This window comes from Actinia tenebrosa, unplaced genomic scaffold, assembly GCF_029948245.1.
Source record: "Actinia tenebrosa isolate PJP-AT-01 unplaced genomic scaffold, QUT_ActTen_1.0 PGA_scaffold5__44_contigs__length_20552954, whole genome shotgun sequence".
Classification (NCBI taxonomy): domain Eukaryota; kingdom Metazoa; phylum Cnidaria; class Anthozoa; order Actiniaria; family Actiniidae; genus Actinia; species Actinia tenebrosa.
In genome coordinates this window covers 18572191-18597128 of record NW_028292582.1, presented here as the reverse complement: position 1 = coordinate 18597128, position 24938 = coordinate 18572191, and the positions used below count along the sequence as shown (strand labels likewise).

The 24938-nt window shown below is 37.4% G+C and overlaps 1 protein-coding gene across 2 annotated transcripts in view; it reads left to right on the top strand.

Annotated features, from left to right (window-relative positions):
* The first annotated feature begins 81 nt into the window (after positions 1–81).
* Positions 82–24938, top strand: part of LOC116306798 (unconventional myosin-VI) — a 32062-nt gene continuing 7205 nt past the window's right edge. The window contains exons 1-33 of one of the 2 annotated variants that reach the window (XM_031716894.2): positions 82–296; positions 396–465; positions 2758–2831; positions 3319–3448; positions 3915–3974; positions 4186–4231; positions 4940–5001; positions 5398–5495; positions 6308–6472; positions 6772–6952; positions 7476–7605; positions 9239–9396; positions 10130–10221; positions 10428–10500; positions 11300–11427; positions 12104–12199; positions 12922–13125; positions 13682–13720; positions 14056–14222; positions 15022–15079; positions 15161–15238; positions 16091–16220; positions 16723–16813; positions 17023–17084; positions 17712–17800; positions 18936–19153; positions 19276–19384; positions 20001–20038; positions 20113–20170; positions 20741–20787; positions 20993–21078; positions 21173–21313; positions 21443–21599. In XM_031716894.2, the coding sequence (XP_031572754.2) occupies positions 180–296; positions 396–465; positions 2758–2831; positions 3319–3448; positions 3915–3974; positions 4186–4231; positions 4940–5001; positions 5398–5495; positions 6308–6472; positions 6772–6952; positions 7476–7605; positions 9239–9396; positions 10130–10221; positions 10428–10500; positions 11300–11427; positions 12104–12199; positions 12922–13125; positions 13682–13720; positions 14056–14222; positions 15022–15079; positions 15161–15238; positions 16091–16220; positions 16723–16813; positions 17023–17084; positions 17712–17800; positions 18936–19153; positions 19276–19384; positions 20001–20038; positions 20113–20170; positions 20741–20787; positions 20993–21078; positions 21173–21313; positions 21443–21599 (3452 nt within the window). In that variant the 5' untranslated portion in view covers positions 82–179. Of the gene's footprint in view, positions 297–395; positions 466–2757; positions 2832–3318; positions 3449–3914; positions 3975–4185; positions 4232–4939; positions 5002–5397; positions 5496–6307; positions 6473–6771; positions 6953–7475; positions 7645–9238; positions 9397–10129; positions 10222–10427; positions 10501–11299; positions 11428–12103; positions 12200–12921; positions 13126–13681; positions 13721–14055; positions 14223–15021; positions 15080–15160; positions 15239–16090; positions 16221–16722; positions 16814–17022; positions 17085–17711; positions 17801–18935; positions 19154–19275; positions 19385–20000; positions 20039–20112; positions 20171–20740; positions 20788–20992; positions 21079–21172; positions 21314–21442; positions 21600–24938 lie in introns of both variants that reach the window. The other variant, XM_031716893.2, reaches the window with a different exon arrangement.

Below are 24938 nucleotides of genomic sequence, written 5' to 3'. Positions count from 1 at the left end.
CAAACTCTTGTCTCTCTTATTCCTTGTTGTCCCGGTTGTGTTACTGCATGACGTCATCATGTGATCACGTGACGTAGCTAGCCACCCTGCTCTCTGTGGTTCCCGCTAGGAAAAATAATCCTCAAGCTAAAGTGAAGCTTTCTTTAAGTTTTTCATTATTTTAAACTTCTAATCCAGCCATGGATGGCGGACAGAAGATCTGGGTGCCTGATGTCGAGCATGGGTTTCGTTTAGGGACAATTCTCGATCTCGGAGCTGATGAAATAACGGTGGAACTTGATGGCCTCAAAGGAAAGGTGGGTCTTTATCTTTTGAATAAATTACCACAAAACTTCTTGAATCGCGACAAAAATCCCTAAAACCTAAATGTTGGGACCTTTTGCTTTCAATCCTAGACTGTCACAGCTCCATACAACCGTGTCTTCCCGGCAGAAAAGGATAACTCTAAAGATGTCGAGGATAATTGTAAGTTTGAGCAAGTTTTTATAGCGGGTTTTGAATGACTTGCATGATCCGGACGATCCTAATAAATACTCTTCCGGGATCTTCGAACTCACTATAAACTCAAGAGATTCATTCTTTATCTTAAATATCTTAAATATTTACACTGTAGTATATTTATTTGAGTTGAAGTTTGACTCAAAACTCGAACTGCTCCTCGTTTAAAACTTGACTACGTAATTCTAGGTGTTTCCAACATTGATGTAAACAAAGTTAGTCAAACATTTGGTTCCTAAAATGCCGTTTCAAACTACTCAAAAAATTGCCAATGTAGAAAATTTTTATCGCCTCTATTTATCAAGAAGGAAAATTGAACCATAAGAGTTTAGATTTTACGTGAATATTGTTTTAAATTTATGTATATTCTTCTTGCCTTCCAAAACTATACTTTTTTTAAGTTGACAGGTTGCTTGAGGAACACATAATTAAAATAAATTATTTGCTATGTTTTATATTTATTTTTTTTACTCGAAGAATTTAACCATATAAATTTATTCACATTATCTTATTACAATTGATTTTTAAATTCATATTTTTTGCTTTTTCCTTGGATCAGTAAGCACTCTATTAATACATTGAATTTATTCCGTAAATTGATTGATAATTTATATTAAGTATCTTTTGCTTAACTATTCCTATAATACCCATTTCATATTCTATATACTACAGACAATTTTTCCTGTCAGAAATATGTTATTCGTTACTACGTGAAGCTTAAAACTATTCATTAATAATCATATTTTTAATGCCAGCATGGCTTTGTTCCTGTTAAATAGCGTGTGTCCATCAACGTAAGAGGTGTCATACCTTTATGAACTGCTACATGCACTTTGTTATTCTTTAACTTAAGGACTGGAGTAATAGCCAATCCCTTTCTTACACCTCTCTGCATTGTCTATTTTTGTATGGAGATTTTTCACTGTGACATCATGCTATTTAAAAATAGTATTATTTTTTTAATCAGAAATAAGAGTTTCAAGAACAATTTTTTCATTTAGATATTAGTAAATTTGTAAAGATTCATGAAGATTGTCTGTAATTCTTAGAATATATAAATTTTTGAACCTTATAACTTAAGAGAAATGTATGCTGGTGAGACGTTTTGCCTGCCAACAAACAGTTTTTAATTGTGTTTTTAATTGTTTATGTGAGAACTTTACGATATTTTATAAAATAATTGGGATACTACGCACACTATGATTGGTCAAAAACCATGTTTGATGAGAGTATCAAAACACGCTGTCGTCATTTTAGCGCATGCGAGTATTGCAACTGTCAGATTTTAATCTATCGCGCGCGCTCATTGGTCAGTTTGAATATGACAGCACATAGGTAGAAATTAACTTAGGCTTTGCTTTTTTTTGGATCTTTTCGCGCATTTGTTATTTTAATAAAACAAATCAAAAACAGTTTTCTGTGTTTGATACTCTGATCAAAACACTTGGGATGTTGGGAGAACACTTGTTAAATACAGAGTTACTAATATCTGTAAGAAAACTTTGAATGTCTACTCCTTTTTTAGGTTAAACAAATTTCTCTATAGTGAGGTCAAATGGAAAACCTCTGTACAATATCTGTTCACATTTCATGAGTGATTTTGAATATTTAACAATTATCACCAAAGGTGAAGTGAAAATTGGGGAATATTGACCTAGGCATGAGTCTTTGAGTGGCAAGGTAAATATTCCCTGATATTTGCTAAGCCTGGGGTGAAGAATTGTTTTAGTATTTTTAACACTAGTGAATTTAATAAATAATAGGAAAAAAAATTGTTGTTGATAAAACTGCTCTTTGCCATGTTTCAAAAACGCCTTCACTGAATATTGTATTCATTTGTAGGTGAATATAACAGAATAACACGTAAATTGTGACCAACGAGCGTGCCAGAGATTCATTATTTTCACTAATGTAAAAATACTAATATTAACTTGTATGTTAGGGAATCTAATTTTAAATAGTTCTTTGGCTGGATGGATCACTGGATCGATGGAAAGATAAAGAAGGAAGGATGAAGAATAAGAAAACAGAAAATTTGAATTAATAAAAAAATTACGCATATGAACAAAAAATATATAAATGAGTAAATTAATAAGATATGAAAAAATGAATTATAAATAAAGTGACTCCACTGAATCAACAAATAAATGAATGAATGAATAAACAAATAAATGAGGCACTTAATTTTGAACAAGGTTACTGAGATTGATAAGATTACTAGTCTCGTCGCTGTTCTTTTACTATATTTTTTTCTTCCAGGTGCTCTGATGTATTTGAATGAAGCTACCCTTCTGAATAACCTTAGAGTCCGGTACAACAAAGACAAGATCTATGTATGTAGCTGGAAAATATACAGTCATACCTCTCCTCCCCAGAGTGGGAATGGAATTTCCAAGGATTGGGGAAATCTACAAGAATGACAAGTTTTTTTAGTAGGGGGGGGGGGGGGGGGTGAGGAGGGTATATCATGTAGTTAAAGTAAATATACATATGTCCCCTACAGAGGGAGATTGGCATTGGAAGGGTTTGAAGGGTCTGAAGAAGGTATATTGTGTAGTTCCAGAAAACATCCATACCTCCCCCACAGAGGGGGATTGGAATTTCCAAGGGGTGGGGAAGGTCTGAGGAGGGTATATTGTGTAGTTCCAAAAAAATATCCATACCTCCCCCACAGAGGGGGATTATAATTTTCATGGGGTTGGTGAAAGAGGAATTAATATACCCTCTTTGGTGTAGGTTTTCAAATAATGTATAATCTCAGTCCAGAAACAGTACACAAAATTTTACTTAATATTCCTTGGTTTCATACTGATTTCACAGACCTATGTTGCCAATATTCTGTTAGCCGTCAACCCGTATCATGATGTGAAAGAACTATACACAAAAGAGACTATCCACAAATACCATGGCAAATCACTTGGTACTCTTCCACCACATGTCTTTGCAATTGGTAAGCTCATGCTTATTTTAATGTATAAATATATATTTTATTAGTCTTACAATAATTAACTAATTAAAAGCGCTGCCTCTGTAATGACATTAGACATTATATAGACTACGACTGGCTCAGTTGAGCATGTTCAGGGAAGTCTCTTCTAGTCAAGAGAGAGTTCTTAAAGAGGGCTTATTAACTGTACAAAAATCAAACACCAAGAATAGTATTATTAGACATATTATTAGAGTATTATTAGAATATTAGACATTCTATAAACAGTTAAACCACCTTCACGTGGCTCAGTTGAGAGTGTTCAGGGCTCTTGACTAGAAGTCGCTTCTATTCAAGAGAGACTCCTTTAAGAGGGCTCATTAAGCGCACAAAAATCAACCACTAAACTATGGATAGTAGGGCAGATATAGAACAGATAGAATGAAGGGGTATGGCTTGACCTTAAAGTTTCTATAATCTGTTTCTTCAGCTGATAAAGCGTACAGAGATATGCGAGCATATAAACAAAGCCAGTCCATTATTGTTAGTGGTAAGTGTGAATACATGATAATAATAATTATTATTATAATGATGATGCTTGTGATGAAGATGTTGATGATGGTGATGATGAATGATAATGTTCATGATGATGCTTGTGATGAAGATGTTGATGTTGGTGATAGTGAATGATAAATGATAAGGATAAATGACACATGTAGGCTAATATACTGCTTAATTTTGACTGATTTACCTCACTTTAGGTGAGAGTGGAGCTGGTAAGACTGAGTCTACAAAATACATCTTGAGGTAATCCACTTCTTGCATTACAATAAAAATTGCAATACAATACAAGGACAGCAGAGCACTCTAAACGTCTGTGTGTATTTGAGAAGTGGACTTAGATGGGCTCATAATATTAAAAAAAATGAATTATAAATTATACCACACTAGCATGGGGGGGGGGGGGGGGGGTAGGGGGAGGTGTGAGACTTGAAAAAAGTGTGTGTGTGTGTTTGAGTAGGGGACTTAGATGGGCTCAGATTGAAAAATACACACTTTACCAGACTATATAATAATAGGACTGAAGGAGGGGGGATTAGAAAAATATAATATGTGTGTATTGGAGGGGGGCTATACTCCCTTTGGTGCTCCTTAGACAATGTCTGCCCAGAATCGGAACTTGTCCAGTCAAACCTTTGCCTTTGCGGTGTGTCATTTTGATCAGTAACGTTTAGCCAGAAACAAGGTATGACTGAGCTAAAACTAATTTGGGTGATCATCATGACCAGCGACTAGCCACCCATTGTTTTAAGTCCTGATTAATGCACACTTAAAGTAAGCTCAAAATTCCAAAAAAAATCTGTCTGTCTGACTCTCTGTCTGTCTGTCTCCCTCCCTCTCTGCAGTCCCTGTAATACAACTCACAATACATTAACTAGAGATATACAGCTGTATATGTTAACTAGAGTTGCTGGAAATGTGAAATATAATTCTTGCTCTTTTTGTAATGCGAAGATACTTGACAGAATCCTGGGGATCTGGTGACCAGGGACGCATTGAGCAAAGAATTATAGAAGGTAACAATCCACTAACGCATATTTTCTGTGTTTGTCACTACATGTATTTATACATTACAGATTTATATTACATATTTGTAATAAATAAATTATGTTTCTAAGGCCTAGGGCAAACGTTGAACTTTTCATGCACTGAACTTAATTTTATCAAAGAATGCCGCCTCATTATCACCTGATATCCATTGTTTTTAATGATTTGGGTGCATGGAAAGTTCGACGTTTGCCCTAGGCCTAACACTTTTAAAGAAGTGATATGTTGTGTTTTTTTTTACTTGTATCACAAGACAAAAAATAGGGATAGTAACTGGTCATTATTTGATCATGACTTAATTTCAAGTAATGAAATTGATTTATATAGTCATGCATTGTGCACCTGTCAATCATTTTGTTCCACAGCCAATCCCCTTCTTGAATCATTTGGTAATGCAAAGACACTAAGGAACATCAACAGTAGTCGCTTTGGCAAATATGTTGAAGTCCATTTCAATGAAAAGGTGGGCAGTGAAATATTTATGCTTGACATTCTCACTGCTAAAAGTCTTTAGAGCAGTTTTCATAACACGGTTGTGACACAGCAAGGCATAAATTATGCCGGCCAATCACAGTGAAGAATTTACTCTCCATTCAATAAAGTACCCATAACACAACATAAACACAGTGTGGACGCCATCACGCTAATGTAGCAGCCCTGCTAGACCAATCACATTGCTTGCGGCAAAGAACCGCCAATCAAATTTCTAGAAAACATCCAGGTCGACTTTATCACAGTCATATGAAAACTGCTATCACTTGATGGTGTTGAGTGGACAGGAAATGATTAGACAAGACTGGCTATCTTGAATTATTACCTGACATAGACAAACAGTATTCTGCCATAGTATTGCAAATGCGTTCTGACATTAATTACTATCATGGGATGGTTTTAAGTAAGAGTTAATTACCTCGAACGGAGGCAATAAGCCATATACATCCCGAGGGCCGTAGGCCCGAGGGATGTATAGGCTTATTGCCTCCGTTCGAGGTAATTAAGTATTTTATTTATCAATTGAGAAAGTTTTCTATCAAATGTTGCTCATTATAAATGCGAACGGTCTATATATAGTTATTAACCGGGTTAATAACTATATATTGACCTCGCATTTATAATGAGGGTTATAACAAAAATAAAGCCTTGTGAATAACAAAGAAAACCGTGTCAATTGATAAATAAGACAAATTTATTACCATGATGAATATTGTAACCTTTATATTATACAGAATTAAACTCAGATAGGCTAGTAGCTAATAGTATTATAATGTTTGTTAGGTGATTGTCGTGGGAGGATTCATTTCTCACTACCTTCTGGAGAAGTCTCGTATCTGTAAGCAGTCCAAAGGTGAACGCAACTACCATGTCTTCTACAGACTCTGTGCTGGGGCACCTAAAGATATCCGAGATAAGCTGCAACTTAAGAAAGCAGAAGACTTTGTGGTAAGACTACCCTTTACAGAGTTTCTACAGTCCTCTATCCACCCCTCCCTATGAACAATGTTACCAGAACCTTACCTGACCCCACCCCAGTAGAGGGGTATTACTATACCAACCAACCCACATTATGAACAATATGACTATCCCAACCTCCCCTCCCTATCAAAACATTAACCACCTTCATGCACCCCCCTTATCATTATATTCTTACCCACACAAACCTGTATACTGTTAATGATAATTTTTCCTTGGTTTTGACTTCTCATTTCTTTTTCACTTCTTTTTCATTCCATTCTATTCAGTACCTGAAGCAGGGCTCTATCAAAGACCCAAGTTTAGATGACGTCAAGGACTTCAAGCGAATGGACCAATCAATGGACAATGTTGGATTCTCAAAGGAGGAGAAGGATAACATCTACAGGGTGGTTGCAGCCGTACTTCATCTTGGGAACATTGAGTTTGAGGAGAAGGATGATGCCAAGGGTAAGGGCCGATCGGCACAGTTTCTAAAGCTATCTACTTGTTGGTTATCACTAGATACAATATAGTAGCATAGTCAACAACAACAACGATACTACTTCTTGATACTACTACTGCTGCAATTACTTAAACATAGTTTGTATGAAAATTCTGTGTATGGATGCCAAGTGCTGTCACTCTGAAGATGCTGCATCCAAATATTTCACTGGTTGACCAGTGATCTCGCATGCTGTTATTGGTTCAAAGGATACATCTTAAGTCAGTTCTTTGACCATGCTGTGTGATGTCCCATTTCACAGCCATGTGTGATCTATTATATTGTTTTAAGGAATTACCCTAATAGCGGGAAAGCCATTCAGAATACTTGGTTTGTGATATTCCACAAATTATCAATGAATCAGTGCTTCATCTACGTATATATTATCTAATATCCAAGCTTATGGCTCATCGAGCCATCATCAGGGAATGGTTACAAAAATTCCACAATTTTTTTGATACTTATATTTGTTGTGTATTTTATTTTAAGGTGGCTGTGTAGTGACTGCTAAATCCATGAATGATCTCAACACCACAGCTATTCTGCTCAGAGTATCCTCAGAAGAGCTACAGATGTCCCTGACAACCAGAGTGATGTCTGCAGGTGGAGCAGACATGAGGTCGGACAGCATACCACGCCCGCCAAAGCAACAAATATTGTTCTGTATCAACCTAACGTTCCTTTTCACTTTAATGCACCATAATAATATTAATAATAACATGTTAAGTTTAATAAATAATAATTGTTGTTAATAATCAAATAATAATATTCTTTTATATATGTTAATGCTTAATAACAAGGACAAAAATATTGTCTTTCCTTCTCTTCTCTACTCTCTCCTATCCAACTAGAATAACTCGCATAAAGTTAACTGAATCGCATTTGATAATATCAACATGCTAAAAAGGGACAAAAAAAAACAACAACCTAAAACACTTTAAAAACATTTATTCAGGATTCTAAATATCAGAATTACATATTATTTTAGGAATTTGAGTCGCATTTGATGATACCAATATCTGATAAAAGCAAATCTCTTTAACCTTTAAATAAATTCTTTTTCTTTTATCCTCGTTTTCATTGCAAACATTTTAAACGTTTTCTTAGTAACAAAATAAACCTGTTAAAGCTCTTTAACGTTAACTTTATTTAACCTGCGCATTTTTCAACACGTCAGTCTTATAACAAACTAACTTAATCATTACAACACGTTCTTTGTTTTTTATTTTGTTTTTAAAAACACAAGATACACCGGTTATAGTACTCTAACGTCATCTTGATATAACATGCGTATTTATCTGTTTTTGTTGTTGTTTTTTTTTTGAGTATTAAGGTAAACTAGCCATACTGTAGCTCTGATCTGTAACGTCATCTTAATATAACCTCGATCAGTCTGATAACGAACTAACTTGTTACAGAACAATATGCCGCTAGTGAATATTTATTTAGTAGATAGTATTACCAAGCTACTTTGATAATTACAAGAGCAGGTTTTGTAGCATGGAAAAACAATTAAGTCAAAGGCCTTTTCTCGAAGTGAGAACAGGGTGCATTCTGGTCTAGATTAGGTACAAATATCTCAGTTCATCATTCCTTATTGATGGGTTGCAAGCATTCCCAAGAGAGTTAAAAGACAAAAACATGGCGGCCATTGTGCTACCGATAACAATGGATGCTAATGAGAAATCTTTTTTTAAATGGTAACAACATGGCCGCGATGACAAAACGTGCAAACGAAGAATACAAGCAACTATATCCTTTGTTATTTAATTCGGCAAATGATTCAAACAATTAACGGAACAGATAGAATGATAAACAATGTAAGTACCCAAGCTAGACCAGAATGCATTATTTTCAAATTCAGTGAAGGCCTATAGCTCTTGATTAAGACTGCTTGGCATGTTAAAGTCACACAAAACCTGCTCTAATGCAAACACATTGCACTGCACTGGAATTAAAAAATAGGGCACCACTGTATACATGAAAATAGTGTACCCCCCCCCCCCCTCCCTTGTCGGGGCTAAGCAGCGAGATACTTGTTTTCAATGCACTGATAAATATGTATGGACGATGCAAGTATATTCCGAGTGCATATGACTCCAGAGTTGCTGTGCCATTGGCATACAAGTAATCGAAGCTATCCGATTCTCATGTAAACAGGGCCTTTTACCAACAACATGCACAATCACAGATAGCATTCAATGCATTAATAATAATTAATACTTATTAGTATCTGGTGTTGTGGTCTACAGGGTGCCATTGACCAAAGAACAGGTTGGAGCAGCAAGAGATGCCTTAGCTAAAGCGCTTTACACCAAGCTGTTTGATCACATAGTCGCACAGGTCAACCAGTGCTTTCCTTTCAGCTCTTCATCCACTTATATTGGTGTGCTGGACATCGCTGGTTTTGGTAAGGAGAAAGAAGACGATCATATGGCTTGGAAACGTCACAGTACAGGGTACCGTTAGGATATGGAGAGGAGAGGAAAGGAAAGGGGAGGAGGGAAAGGTGGGAAAAGGGGAGAAGGATGGAAGAAAAAAAGGGGGAGGGGAGGAGTAAAGAGAAGAGGAGATGGTTGAAAGTTGGGAAGAGAGCAAAGGGGACGAAGGAGATGACGAAAAGTGGAGAGGAGAGCAGAGCAGAACAGAGGAGGTGAAGAAAAGAACAAAGCAGAGTAGAGTGGAGTAGAGCAAAGCATAGAAGGGGAGAGGAGAAGAGAAGAGAAGAGAAGAGAACAGAAGAGTAGAGTAGAGTAGAGTAGAGTAGAGTAGAGTAGAGTAGAGTAGAGTAGAGTAGACTAGAGTAGAGTAGAGTAGAGTAGAGTAGAGTAGAGTAGAGTAGAGTAGAGTAGAGTAGAGTAGAGTAGAGTAGAGTAGAGTAGAGTAGAGTAGAGTAGAGTAGAGTAGAGTAGAGTAGAGTAGAGTAGAGTAGAGTAGAGTAGAGTAGAGTAGAGTAGAGTAGAGTAGAATAGAATAGAAAAGAAAGTAAAGGACAGGAGAGTAGTAGAGAAGAGAGGAGATCTGTTCAACCAAACTTACCTTGACTTGACACAGGTCAATCACCGCACAGGACACACTCTCCAAGAATATAAGCAAAGAAGCAATGTATTAATTATAAACCAAAACTTTTTGCAATCTTTCAGAATACTATGAACTGAACAGCTTTGAACAGTTCTGCATCAACTACTGTAACGAAAAGCTACAACAGTTTTTCAATGACAGGATTCTCAAACAGGTTAGCTGCTCTATAAATTCTCCCAACTCAGTTATTCTGTTTTATCAGTCTTAATAATGAGAATTCATTGACTGATCATTTATCACTCCCTACCGTGACATTAATATAAGCTGATGATTTTTGAAATTCTCATAACAAGCCCCTTATTTTTTTATGGCTCAAGTAGTGAGAATATAGAAGTAATGCAATATTCTTTTGTTGTACAGGAACAAGAGCTTTACAACCGTGAGGGACTGGGCGTAAAGGCTGTGAAATACATGGACAACCAGGATTGTATTGGTAAATACAAGTTCACAGCTACTTACAGACCCAACGTTTTAGCAATAAGTCATCGAACCCGAATGGGCTATTGAGTCTTAGGCCATGAGGACAAGAGGACTAATTGTTTTAGTCAAATCCAACTAGTCAGTCAAATATATAGATGCAAACAATCCTTGAATTAAAGTTAAATTTAAGGTTTTGGTTTTCAAAGCCGACACTTTTCGTTCATAGTAGGCTATTATTATAGCCTAGTAGTAGTTCATCCAATCAGAAGGCGGCATTGATGATAGACCACTAGTTGGATTTGACTAATTTTAATGATTTGTGGAAGCTCTGTTTTAATAGATATAGGCAGAAGACGTGTCAAGTTAGAGGCTAAAAAGATATCGAACCACAAACAGACAGACAGATAGACAAATAGGCAGGAAGGTAGGCAGACCTCTTCACTTTAGGCACAATGTTTTTCTATTTCAGACCAATGGTCATTCCTTTTAGAACAATATAATTTTTTGTTTGAGTTGTGTCCATATTCATTTGTCTTCTCATGCGCAATCGTTAAACAAAGAAATCATACTCTAGGGAATAACATGTGGTTTGAAATGGGAAACATGCCCAAGCTAAAGAGGTGCATATTAAGCTAATATAGTTAGGTAGACAGTAACCCACAGACAGACAGACGGTTAGACAGACAGACAGACTGATAGACAGACAGATAGACAGACAGACAAATAGACAGACAGACAGACAGACAGATAGATAGACAGACTAGAGAGAGAGCGACGTTTGATGAAGGATATTTGTTTTTTTGTTTTACTAGATTTGATAGAAGAGAAAAGAATTGGTATCTTTGACATCTTGGACGAAGAAAGCAAGCTGCCTAAACCAACATCGGCTCATTTCACGACAGAGATTCACCTGAAACATAAGAACCACTTTAGATTGACGGTAAGGGAGCTAATATTGTCTTTCTATCATGCGCATCATCAGTACTAGAGAGTTTTAGATTTACGTTCACGGCAAACGTGAAACGTCAGTTGACCAGTAAAAAAAATCTTTTAAATTACTGAAAAAGAATCGCAAAAAAGTCCAAGTAGTAGAAAAACAAAAGAGTATTTGCGCTTGGTGAGAAGGTTTGTAAAAGGTAAAGTAAAATACAAGAAAACTATGAAAACGTGGTCACGTTTGCCGTTTGAGGGGAGAAAAAAAGTCAATCTAAAACTCTCTACTATTACTACTGTTACAGTCACCACCTCCACCACCATCACCTTTATCGCCAACAGCAGCAGTAATATATAGGTTTGTTATCGTCATGACATTGCCATCACTGTTGTATCATAAATTTGCGACCATCATTAACGTGGTCATCATCACCACCACCACTACCACTATTATCGTTATTCATTAACACTATCATCATCATCATCATCATCATTATCATCATCATCATCATCATTATCATCATCATCATCTTCATTATCATAATCATCTTCATTATCATCATCATCTTCATTATCATCATCATCTTCATTATCATCATCATCTTCTTCATAATCATCATCACCATCATCGTAGTTATCATCATAATCGATTGAGTCTAATATTTCTATCATTTGTTTTCTAGTTACCCAGGAAGTCACCTCTGATGTATCATCGTAACCTACGCGATGACGAAGGATTCCTGATTCGTCACTTTGCTGGAGCCGTGTGTTATCACACAGTATGTCAAATATCTTTCTACATACTCCCCTCGCGAAAAGTCGTTTAAAGAATAGATCATTTTACCTTGATATGGATCATTTTACCTTGATATGGATCGTATTACCATGATATGGATCTTTTACCTTGATATGAATCATTTTACCTTGTGCGTAATGTTTTCCCATTTCAGACCACGTGTCTTCTCATGCACAACCGTTAAACAAAGAAATTATACTATAGTTTATGTAAATGAGGAAACATTACGCCTGTACTAAAAGATGTATCAAGTACCTTTTTTGCGTGAGGAGTAAAGACGTATCACTATTGTCATATTTATAATAATAACCACTATCAAAATTTTGCTTTTTTTTCATTATCGTCTCAGGCACAATAGTCTCTTTTCTCATTCCGCGTAAATACCGCTGTGTTCAAAGACTGAAGACTCATCTCCGCAGGCTTAGCCTCGCTTAAGAGTAAATCATTTGCAAATGTTAACTTTAATGTAAAGAGTGTGCAGCTTGAACGATACCAATGTTTTGAAATCCAACAGACTTTTAATGGTATCTGTGAATAGCTGACTTATAAACTAGGCTAAGCCTGTGTAAATGAGTCTGTGGTCTTCAAAAACAGCGGTATGCATTGAATGTTAAACTGGTGTATTCCCTGATAAGAATAACGATCCATTGTCATATAGTCATTTTTATAATCATTACCATTTGCTCTTTTTCATCCTCGTCTCAGTCACAATTCCCTGACAAGAATAACGATGCCCTTCACCATGATCTAAAAGAACTGATCAGCGACAGCGAGGATGCCTTCATCAAGAGTCTTTTCCCCGGTGAGGCCAGCGATGACAAAGTCATGGGTAACCTGAGCATAGCAGGAGGAGGAGGAAGGCAGGGAAGCAAGAAGCTTGCCTTTGTCAGCGTTGGCAGCAAGTTTAGGGTAAGCTATGGTAAAGATAGAGTGGTATAGTTACGATAGTGATGATAGGCAGATAGATGGATATCAGAGGCTGGACATCTGGTCAGGGTTGGCAGCAAGTTTAGGGTAAGCTATGGTAAAGATAGAGTGGTATAGTTACGATAGAGATGATAGGCAGAATAGATGGCTATCAGAGGCTGGTCATCTGGTCAGGGTTGGCAGCAAGTTTAGGGTAAACTATGGTAAAGATAGAGTAGTATAGTTACAATAGTGATGATAGGCAGAATAGATGGCTATCAGAGGGTGGTCATCTGGTCAGCCTTGGTGGGAAGTTTAGGATATGATATGTTAAAAAATAGCGTGGTATAGCGACGATAGTGATGTTAGCCAAGTTAGATGGCTTTCGAAGCCTAGTATTAGGAATAGTATTAGAACATATAGTCCCTGAAGTCGGGCGAGTGCTCGTCAATATGTGTAGAACATAATAGGTAGTTGATGGCTGGTTTTGTAGCCTAGTATTAGGAAAGAAGCAGCAAGCTTTGAAGGTCTGTTTTCAACTTTTCCTTTCTCTTTTCAGACTCAACTTGGCCAGTTGATGAACAAGCTGAATTGTACTGTAAGTGTTTCGCTATTTCTTAAAGCAAAGTGCATCTAAACGCCATCCTCGGGAACCCAAGGGTGAGATTCTGTCGCTCGGTTTTCGTTCGCCCAAAAATACTACTATTTTTAAATAGTATTTTTTCAGGAAGCGAGAAAAGGGCAAAATAATTTTACCCCTGGGACTGGGTTACCTTCACTAATATTATTTTCTGGGCGTGAGCTTAAATAGTATTTAAAAAGATTGAACCCCATTCTGACAAATTGTGTGTGTACACTGTTATTCTTCCTATACTAATTCACTGTCCATATAATAAGCAGCATACTGACATACAAGCTAACGTGTTTCCACAGGGCGCTAATTTCATTCGCTGTATCAAACCAAACGGCAAGATGACCAGTAGTCTGTTTGAAGGTGGTTCCATTCTAAGCCAGTTAGAATGTGCTGGTATGGTATCAGTACTAACACTCATGCAGGATGGATGGCCTTCCAGGGCACCCTTCCACGAGGTCTACGCAATGTAAGAAGCTTTACTTACGTATTATACAGAGCCGGCCAAGAGAATGGCCATCGAGAGGTTTCATCAACTTTCCTCCTTCCCTGCTCCCTTATCTCTCTCTTCCCCCGACCACTAAAACACACAATTCCTTTACAGTAGAACTTATATTAAACGGCCAACCTCCATTTATGCGACGACTTGACAAATCCCAGAGGGTAGCCGCTTAATTAACTATTCCGATGATGAGCAAAGGACTGGGTCGAGTTGGCATTGCATTGCACTATGGGACTGTTTTAGGGGAAATTTCCAAGATGGCTTCGATGCTGTCCCCTTAAACAGTCCCACAATGAACTGCAAAGCCAACCCGATCCAGTTATTTTCTCAACCTCGGAACGGATAACAGAGATTCTACTGTATCTCACAAACTACAAGATTCGTGTCATCATCAAATGAAATCTTTCATGAAGCTATCCCATGATGTTCCTTCGTGCCAAAGAAGTCCTTTCGGCTCCAACATTCCCCCACCCCCCCCCCCCCCCTGTCTGAAATCGTTATGCGATGTTAGAGGTACGATCCTAAGAATCTCCTCATCTGTTTCGACTTCACTCTGTCCTGTGTAACTTTAGCTTTAAATACCCGTAATAAGGAGCACTGATAGTCTGATGAGATAAAGGACGCACCTTCGAGCAATTTATACATAAGCCCCTGGCTCGAGAGAATTGAACAACCACTCCCCGTGTTATCGGGGAAGTCAATACAAAGATTGCCTTTACCTCTTTGTTGTAAACAAAAACTCGAACTTTTCTTGTTACTGATCCAGGTACAAGAAGTTCCTACCGGCAAGACTAGTACGTCTTGATCCTCGCATGTTCTGCAAGGTAACTTGGATATTATTAGATGCCATTATTAATTATTGATAATATTTTCCCGCGAAATCTAACATGTCTTTGTTATTCTAGGCTCTGTTCCATGCTGTTGGTATGAATGAGAATGATTTCAAGTTTGGTTCGTCCAAAATCTTTTTCAGACCAGGAAAGGTAACTTTTTTCTTAAATAAAACGATCTGAATGTTATACCATTTTTATAAATACATATATGATTCAAACAACTAGCTATTGATTGTTTTCACGGCGGCCATGTTGGAGGAACTTAACAAAAGAATTGTAAATTAACTCTTTTGTTATATCCTCCAACATGGCCGCCGTGTCTTTTGTTATTTAATTCTCTTGGGGATGGTTGAAAACCATCAATAATACTCCAGTTTCGAGTTCTCAGTTGGTCAGGGGTAGCCTCGATTTTGTGCAGAATATTCACGTGTTCCAGTCAAGGTCCGTCAAATTGCAAAGTGTTTGTATTGTTGAAGTTTTGCATTCTTTACTTTACCGTTGGTATTAACGAATATTTCAAAAGTTTGAAATTTATACGAGGCTAACCCTGGGTAAATGAGTTTGTAATCGAGGAACACAGCGGTAATTGCCCTATTTCACTATGACGTCACTGCTTGTTTATGTGGGGGATAGAATCGTTTTAGAACAATTTTTGGTGAATTTGCGTTGATTTGACCCCCTCCGACGACCATAGATTGTTTTGATGTGACGTCATAGTGAAATAGGACAATTTGGTAGTTGGCTTCTGTCAATTAACGGTCCAACGGTTATTTTTTAACGTTAAAACTCAGGCGTCTTGAGCTCTCTTGGCCGCGTAAATATGATAATGGTTGAAATATTTAATGTATATTTTCGGTCACGCAATGCCAAAGCTTTACTGCGTGACACTCACAAATTATTTGAAAGTCTAATGTTCTAAATTCTTCTTTTGCTGTTGGTTAAGCAGTATGAATGGTTAGCGAATAAATTAGCTTTTGATCAAGTTCCTTTATTTTTTTCTAGTTTGCAGAGTTCGATCAGATCATGCAACAAGACCCGGAGAGTCTAAAGAAGATGGTTGCCAAGGTAACCACCTGGCTGACCCGCGCGCGCTGGAGGCGAGCCATCTGGGGGACCCTTTGCGTCATTAAACGTAAGTGTAGCTGGTCAAACAGATTTTCATGGCTTTGAGATGATGGTGATACACAGACTTGTATATGCGTATCCAGCATTCTGATTGGATAGACTAGATCAAGTGTATTTTCTGATTGGCTAAGCGAGATTTTTTTATTCTTGTACTGTTACCAATGCTTTCCAACAATCGTACGTATTGTTTTCTGTATATGCTGATAATAATGCAAGGATCAATATTTTATGGACGCATGTGACGTCATGGCCTCCATGTGATGTCATGGCCTCCATGTGATGTCATGGCCTCCATGTGACGTCATTGCCTCCATGTGATGTCATTGCCTCCATGTGATGTCATTGCCGCCTTGTTGGTTGAATTTAACAAAGCGTTTGGTCTTGATTTCTTTTGTCATGTTAACCAACATGGCCGCCATGTCATGGAATAGAGTACACGTCACTTATAGACGGCAACACAGGGTTCCCAGCTCATGATCTGAGTTGTGCTCTTGTTTTTCTTTGTACAGTTGCGAACAAGATCAAGTTCCGTGCTCTTGCCATAATTAGGATCCAGAAGACAATAAGGATGTCTAATGCTATTATTAAACATCGACCAAGGTAAAGTTTTATATCTTCCTTCGATCTCCTCTTCTCTCTCATTCTCTCCATCTATTCATCTATCTATCCATCCGTCCGTCCGTCCGTCCGTCCGTCCGTCCGTCCGTGCACCCATCCATCCCTCCCTCCCTCCCTCCCTTGATTCCATGGTCGTTTTATTCTAATCTCATTCAATCATCCATTTCTCCATCCATAACTTCTATTCACAGGTACAAGAACGTTATGAAGATCCGAAGACTCGAGGTACAAGTTGGCACAATGGCAGAACTTGGTAAGAACCTCTTTTAATCGTGCACTGAGTTACTCCAAGACTACTGCTATGTAAATATTGAACATACCAATATCAGTATTGACCCCTTGCAGCTCGTCGGTACGCAGCTCAATTTGGAGGACATGAGTTTGAAATTCTTTTGTTTTGTCCTTAACATTGAGCTGCTTTAACGTCACATGCAAAAGGTCTATGGAAGAAATGCCAAACTTTTCAGATACGGACATTTAAGGGATGGAATCGAATTACCGTATCATAGAGGTCTGTTTACGAGTGGATAGAGTAACATCTTAATGTTTTCCTATAAAAAAATAAGGAATGTATTGGTTGTATAAGAGGTGCCAGTAATGGGGTGGTGTCGTGCTATAGAGGTCTTTTGATGAGTGAATAGAGTAAGACCTTTAAAATGTTTTTCTATGAAAAATAAGGAACGCATTGATTGTAAAAGCGGTTCCCGTTATAGGGTCTGTTTATGAGTGACTAAGTGCAGCGGGGACCATGTCTCAAAAAGTGTCGACTGGAAATAGCGCGGTTTGCGTATAAATGGGAGACGACGCTGTAAATTCGAAGCCATAACGTTAGTTAGTAACATATTATTCATAGCTTGGTATTTTTTCTGTTCTTCATTAGCATCCAGCCTGAAGAAAGACAAAGACGTTGTGGTCAAACAAGTCAAGGATGTTAGCAACTCCATCAACGCAGCAATAGTTAAGATTAAGGTGAATATTAGAACAAAACTACCGCTCTTTACTGAAGGGAAAACCTGATTTTTTTAACTAGACTTTTAACAGTTATCCACTCCAAGGAAATAAATATGTTACACAACTTTAACTACAGAAACATATCAAGTGGTGTTTAATAAACGAGCAGGAGTATTTTATCAGGATTTTAAAGTGCCTATCACCCTTCTGACAATATTTACAGTATTGGTTCTACATGGGGTAAGATGTCGAATAACCTGAAAAAAATTCATAGTTTGAGTGCAGCTTCTTGTAGTTATGAAGGTTTTTCCATGCCATATGCTAATGTTGTGACGTATGAGGAGGCATTTATGGTTATTTGTTGTTCCTTGTAATTCGAAACACCGGCTTCTATGTGAAAAATAGCTTGCAATAATTTCTATAAGAGCAATGGGCAAAACAATGACGTATTTCAAATTTAATTTATCTGTGCCAGTAAGGTTTTGTATATTAAATGATTACTCCTCATACGTCACAACATTAGCATATGGCATGGAAAAACCTTTATAACTTCAAGGAGTGCTTTTAAGTTTCTTAAATTTTTATGGAATGAACAAATAATTTATTCAACTGATTTATTCAGGATGTAATTTATGGTTTCCTCCTCGGACAGTAGCAAACTAATCACCGTTGCAGGCCGTAGAAATAATCGGAAAGAATACTTAATGACTTAAATTGACATGTATTGACTTAACACTCGATAGCAAAAATGTACTTTATGTATCTACTAAAAGTATATTTCTTGCAAGAAAAATGCATTTTTCAAGAATGAAGTTGAAAAATACTTGAAACTTTTCGACAACAAGTCGTTGTTTTGAGGTCATGAAGTCGGCAAAACAAGACTAAACATAAGTCGCCTATTGCCTCCAGTGAACTCCAAAACGTCACATGATTGAAAGTGAGCAATAATAGTGGTATCAAGACATGATAAGTGGATATAACGTATTTACTCGTTTAAGCGGGGCCCCCGATTAAACGCCGCCACCGAATAAGCGCCGCCCCTGAATTAACGCCGCATATGAAACCCATAAAATTTAATACACGCCGCGGCGCTTAAACGAGAAAATACGTAACAGAGAACTGAATAAGAATTGGATGACCGTTTTGTTTTTAGTCTACCATCATGACGCGCCAAACCATGGAACAAGAATACAACAGTCTGGTACAGAAAGTGAACAACCAACTGAACGACTTGAATAAACGACAACAACAACAGAAGGTCGCTGAGGAGCAAGAAAGACTCAGGAAGATACAAGAACAAATGGAGTTGGAAAGAAAGAAGAGGGAAGAAGAAGAGAGAAAGAGAAAAGAAGAAGAGGAAGAAAGGAAGAGGTAAACAGTAAAGGGCAAAAATGGTATTAAAACAGGAAGGGTGTATTATGGTTTTGCAAAAATACGATGTTGCGCAATAAATAGCCATAAAATATCTGATAAATCTTTACATTTGCTTGAAGGAAAATTGCGATGGAAATCGCGAGGAAGAAGGAAGAAGAAGAACGTAAAAAACGCGAAGAAGAAGAAAGAATACAAAGAGAGAAAGAGGAAAAAGACAGACAATTGCAGGTATCCATGATGACTTGCGCTGATACCTCATACCCATGATGCCTTGCACTGATACCTCATACCCATGATGACTTGCCCTGATACCTCATACCCACCACTTCTTTCTCTTTTACTCCGACGAAGGACTAGCGTCCGAAACGTCAGTAAGTTTTTTCATCTTTTCACGGTGTATAATTTACCTTTTCATCATTACTGTTTCATTAGAAACACCGACGCAGCTCACACTAGTTTTTAGCTAGTTATATCTTTTCATACCCATGATGACTTGCGCTGATACCTCATACCCATGATGACTTGCGCTGATACCTCATACCCATGATGCCTTGCCCTGATACCTCATACCCATGATGCCTTGCGCTGATATCTCATACCCATGATGCCTTGCCCTAATACCTCATACCCATGATGCCTTGCGCTGATACCTCATACCCATGATGCCTTGCGCTGATACCTCATACCCATGATGACTTGCGCTGATACCTCATACCCATGATGCCTTGCCCTGATACCTCATACCCATGATGCCTTACGCTGATATCTCATACCCATGATGACTTGCCCTGATACCTCATACCCAAGTTGACTTGTGGTGACACTTGGTTATATTTTCCTTTAGCTTGAGAAGCAGAAGTTACTAGAAGAAGAGCAAAAACGGTAAGTCGTACACGTGCACTGCCACTAGTACTATGTTATGGATTTAGTTGTAACAAAGCATGGACTTTCTTCAGGCAAGAGATGATTGAACAAGAAAGACGTGATCGTGAACTGGCTTTAAGACTGGCCAATGTAAGTGAAAATGGTCTGAATAATAGTCATTTAAGCACACATTTAATTACAACTATCGCGCGCAACATTATTGGCACCAGAGAGATGTCTAGTTGGATGAAATACCTCTTTCACTTGCAACAAAGTTATAAACAAAGTAACACTTCTCGGCTTTAACCAGTGGAATACCGATTTAATCTGCTGAAAACGTCATGTATTTGGCAGCAATGTCGTAGTTATCGTTTACCTGATTAAACACAACTCTATCCTACTTCTGCAATGTCGTACGTTGTCTATTCTTCCATTGCACGTTACGTCATCGCGGCCATGTTAGTGCCATTTAACAAAAGATTTCTAATTAGCATCCATTGTTAACGGCACCACAATGGCCGCCATGTTTTTGTCTTTTAACTCTCTTGGGAATGCTTGCAACCCATCAATGCAACACATGCACCGAATATATATTTCCATATCGATTGTGATTCTCATTATTCACCTTCTGTTGAATTAAATATTTTCTTCCCCTTACCAACAAAAGGTTTGATATCAAGTCGTTTGATTTTAAGATGTTTTTTTTAAAACTCTCTTCAGGATGCTGAGGCTGTTGCAGCACCCGAGCCTGTTCAACCTTTGCAAAGGTAACCTGCTTTGGCCAAATAAACAATATAAATTGCACCTGAGCCTTTGCGTGACAAGAAGGTCGACCGTGACACCTCATGTGTGACACCTAACGTGTTTGTACATAATAAGCATCATTTCTTGATTCATTAATGTCATGTGAAATTTCATGTGAAACACTTGACATTTTTGTTTAACATCTTCGGTAAATGTATTTTTTCACAGGAATTTACCAGCTAAAAAAGACAAGAAGCACGATTTAACTTCTTGGAAATATGCAGATCTACGAGATACTATCAATACGTCTTGTGGTAAGAAAGCCACTATTTCTACATTTTAACCTTAAACTATGTATATTGCATTACTAGTACTTGCCAACACTCGCCTCACCCTTTTCTCCTCCAGATATCGAGTTGCTTGAGGCATGTAGACAGGAATTTCATCGTCGTCTCAAAGTTTATCATCAGTGGAAGAAAACGAACAAAGCTCGTGTCACGCCAGAGGAAGGCGCACCTCAGAGAGCGCCAAAAGATATCCAAGAAAAAGGTATTGGAATATCATTGTCACGCTATTCTGTCACGCACTCCGTCACGCAATATAACATTCATAACTGTTTTCCATTTAATTTTCAAGGTAATTATCACAGTAATAATTATGTGTCTGATTGTGTTACAGCTGAGCAAAATAAACCACCCCTCCCTCCTCGTCCAGCTCAAGCCAACGAACCTCCCCCATCCCTTCCCCCTCGTCGTTTGCAACGATTCTTCCGTGTTCCATTTAGTAAACGATCGGATAAATACCGTGATACTGTGTACAAGAAACAAGGATCGTGGTACGTATTATGAAAGCCTGCTGTTTATAGAACTGCGGTTAAGCACCCATCGCATGCGTTGCGCAGAAGAAAATTGAGGTCACTGCTGGATTCCAATCAGCTGATAAAAGTCTTTGAATCTCATTATTTGCTCTAAATGTTGGTCAAACACTGACTACCATGTGCTGTCAACCAGAAAGAATTCTATGGCTGGGTATTAATCAGCTGATAAAAGTCTTTGAATCTCATTATTTGCTCTAAATGTTGGTCAAACACTGACTACCATGTGCTGTCAACCAGAAAGAATTCTATGGCTGGGTATTAATCAGCTGATAAAAGTCTTTGAATCTCATTATTTGCTCTAAATGATGGTCAAACACTGACTACCATGTGCTGTCAACCAGAAAGAATTCTATTGCTGGGTATTAATCAGCTGATAAAAGTCTTTGAATCTCATTATTTGCTCTAAATGTTGGTCAAACACTGACTACCATGTGCTGTCAACCAGAAAGAATTCTATTGCTGGGTATTAATCAGCTGATAAAAGTCTTTGAATCTCATTATTTGCTCCAAATGTTGGTAAAACACTGACTACCATGTGCTGTCAACCAGAAAGAATTCTATTGCTGGGTTTCAATCAGCTGATAAAAGTCTTTGAATCTCATTATCTGCTCCAAATGATGGTCAAACACTGACCACCATGTGCTGTCAACCAGAAAGAATTCTATTGCTGGGTTTCAATCAGCTGATAAAAGTCTTTGAATCTCATTATCTGCTCCAAATGATGGTCAAACACTGACCACCATGTGCTGTCAACCAGAAAGAATTCTATTGCTGGGTTTCAATCAGCTAATAAAAGTCTTTGAATCTCATTATCTGCTCCAAATGGTGGTCAAACACTGGTAGCCATGTATTGTCTGCCAGGAAGAATTCTATTGAAAACTTGCGATTCAGCTGATGAACATTCTGAACGAGACAGGAAATGTCGGCTAGTATCGCAGCTTACATTGTTTCGATGCACCTAGACTGTTAGCCTCGTTCCCTATTTTGTTCATCAGAATTTACTCGAATTTTAGAGAGTTTTGTTATGTGCTTTGAATAACCATTCAATATGGCAAGCCATACCATTCAAAAGTGATTGAGTTTGCAACTGCCTGTTGAGAAATCGACTGATGATTGAGAATGACGGATTGCTAGGATTAAGAAAGAAGACTGATGATTGAGAATCACGATTGATGATTGAGAGTCATGATTGAGGAACGAGAATCACGACCGAGGAACGAGAATTACGACTGAGGAACGAGAATTACGACTGAGGAACGAGAATCACGTGATCTTACCTTGGAGATCTGGGTACGAGAATTTTTCCCGCCAAAAGGCTAGTTTACTCTGCGCATGCGCCATATGGAAATAGCCTTCCAAGACTACAATACAATACAATACAATTTTTTATTTGCTCATACAAGAAAATTTACATGAAATGTGAAAAACAACTATAGAAAACAACTAAGAAAATAAAGAATAGATAATTTTCAAAAGAACATAATTCAGAGCCTGGGGTCTAAATTAACCATAAGGTTTTCGAGTTAGACCCCAGCAATTTAAAATTTAACATTGGAGTAAACTGAAGAAGAACCAAGTACATAAAAAATAATTACAATTTAACTGAACAATAAAACTGTTAATCCACAATTAGAGTAATGACATGTATGGTATATATGAAGAAAGAAATAGAATATTTAGAAAAAGGAAAATCTAAGGAAGAACTAAATTTTCATCTGTAATTGGTCGGAGGGTAAATAACTTTTTAATTTTTTCGCAAACGAAAATACATTAACATTTTTTAAGTGGTTAGGAATTTGTTCCCAGAGTTCAATCGCCATATTAGCCGTCATTTTCTTGCCTATATTGGTACGCACTTGTGATTTATGCAAGTTTTGCTTTGCTGCGTACCTGGTATTGTAAGGATGGATATCTTTTGCATATTTGAAAAAAGAGGAAAGTGTCTCTGGGAGATTACCTTTGTGCCATAAATGAGTAAATTTTAAAGCATGAAGACGATAAATATTATTTACTGTGAGAAGCTACAAGAGATTTAGCAAGGGAAGAGCGCTTTCGGTGTTTTCGCCAAAAGATACAGCAAAGAACATTATTCTTACAACTATATTCTGTTTGACTTGCACTTTCTTAATGTGCGTTTTATAAGCGCTTCCCCAGGCCAATATTGCATATGATATGTAGGGATAAACAAGGTTGTAATAAATTTGTTTCAGTTGATGAATGGAGAGAATAATACCGTAATTTTGATATCCCTCCAATATTTCGTGAAATTTTTGAGCAGACATAAGAAATATGGTATCTCCATGATATGCAGTCATCAATTATGACTCCTAAATATTTTATGTGGTCTTTTCTTTGTAAAGAATTGCTTGAACCATCTCTGTTTTGAAATTTCAGATCAATTATCGCGTTTTTCTTTTTACTTGATTTCACGATCATGAAATTTGTTTTTGTATAATTAATTGATAGTTTATTTGCGTCACACCATGTCTTAACTTTTTGGAGCTCAGAGTTCATCAGTTTTTCAAGTTCCCTTAAGTCATAGTGCGAGCCAAAGACATTCGTGTCATCCGCAAATATTCTAAATTTCAGAGTATCAGAGCAGTTTGGCAAATCATTAATATATAATAAAAACAAGAGAGGTCCAAGAGAGCTACCCAGAGGAATTCCACAATTCATCGTTTGTTTTGAGGATACGTTGTTACCAAAAGCAACATATTGTTGCCTATTTGTTAAATAACTGGTAAACCAATTTAGCGCAATACCTCTGACTCCATATAGTTCTAACTTTTCTACTAGAATTTTGTGATTAACAGTATCAAAGGCCTTTGAAAAATATAAAAATGCACCACAAGTATACATTTTATTGTCTATTGCTTTCCTTAGGTTGTCCGCTATTTCAGTAATGGCTAGTAAAGTTGAGTGGCCTTTTCGAAATCCAAACTGAAACTCGAATAAAAAATTGTGTTTTTCAATGTAATTTATAAACTGTTTGTAGACGAGCTTTTCGAAAATTTGAGTAAAAGCTGATAAAGTTGAAATTGGGCGATAATTAGCTGGATCCATGGCATCTCCTCCTTTGGCGACAGGTTTACCTTAGAAATTTTAAGAACATCGGGAACAATACTTTAAAGCAGGGATTGATTAAATATTATTGTTAATGCTTCACTAAGGTGGTTGCTCGATATTCTTATGCACTTTTGCGGAACACCAATGCATGATTTGTTCAATTTCAGGTTTAGAATTTCATCGTGTACCTCATTTGAAAGTATCCCACGAAACAAGAAGCTACTTGGATTC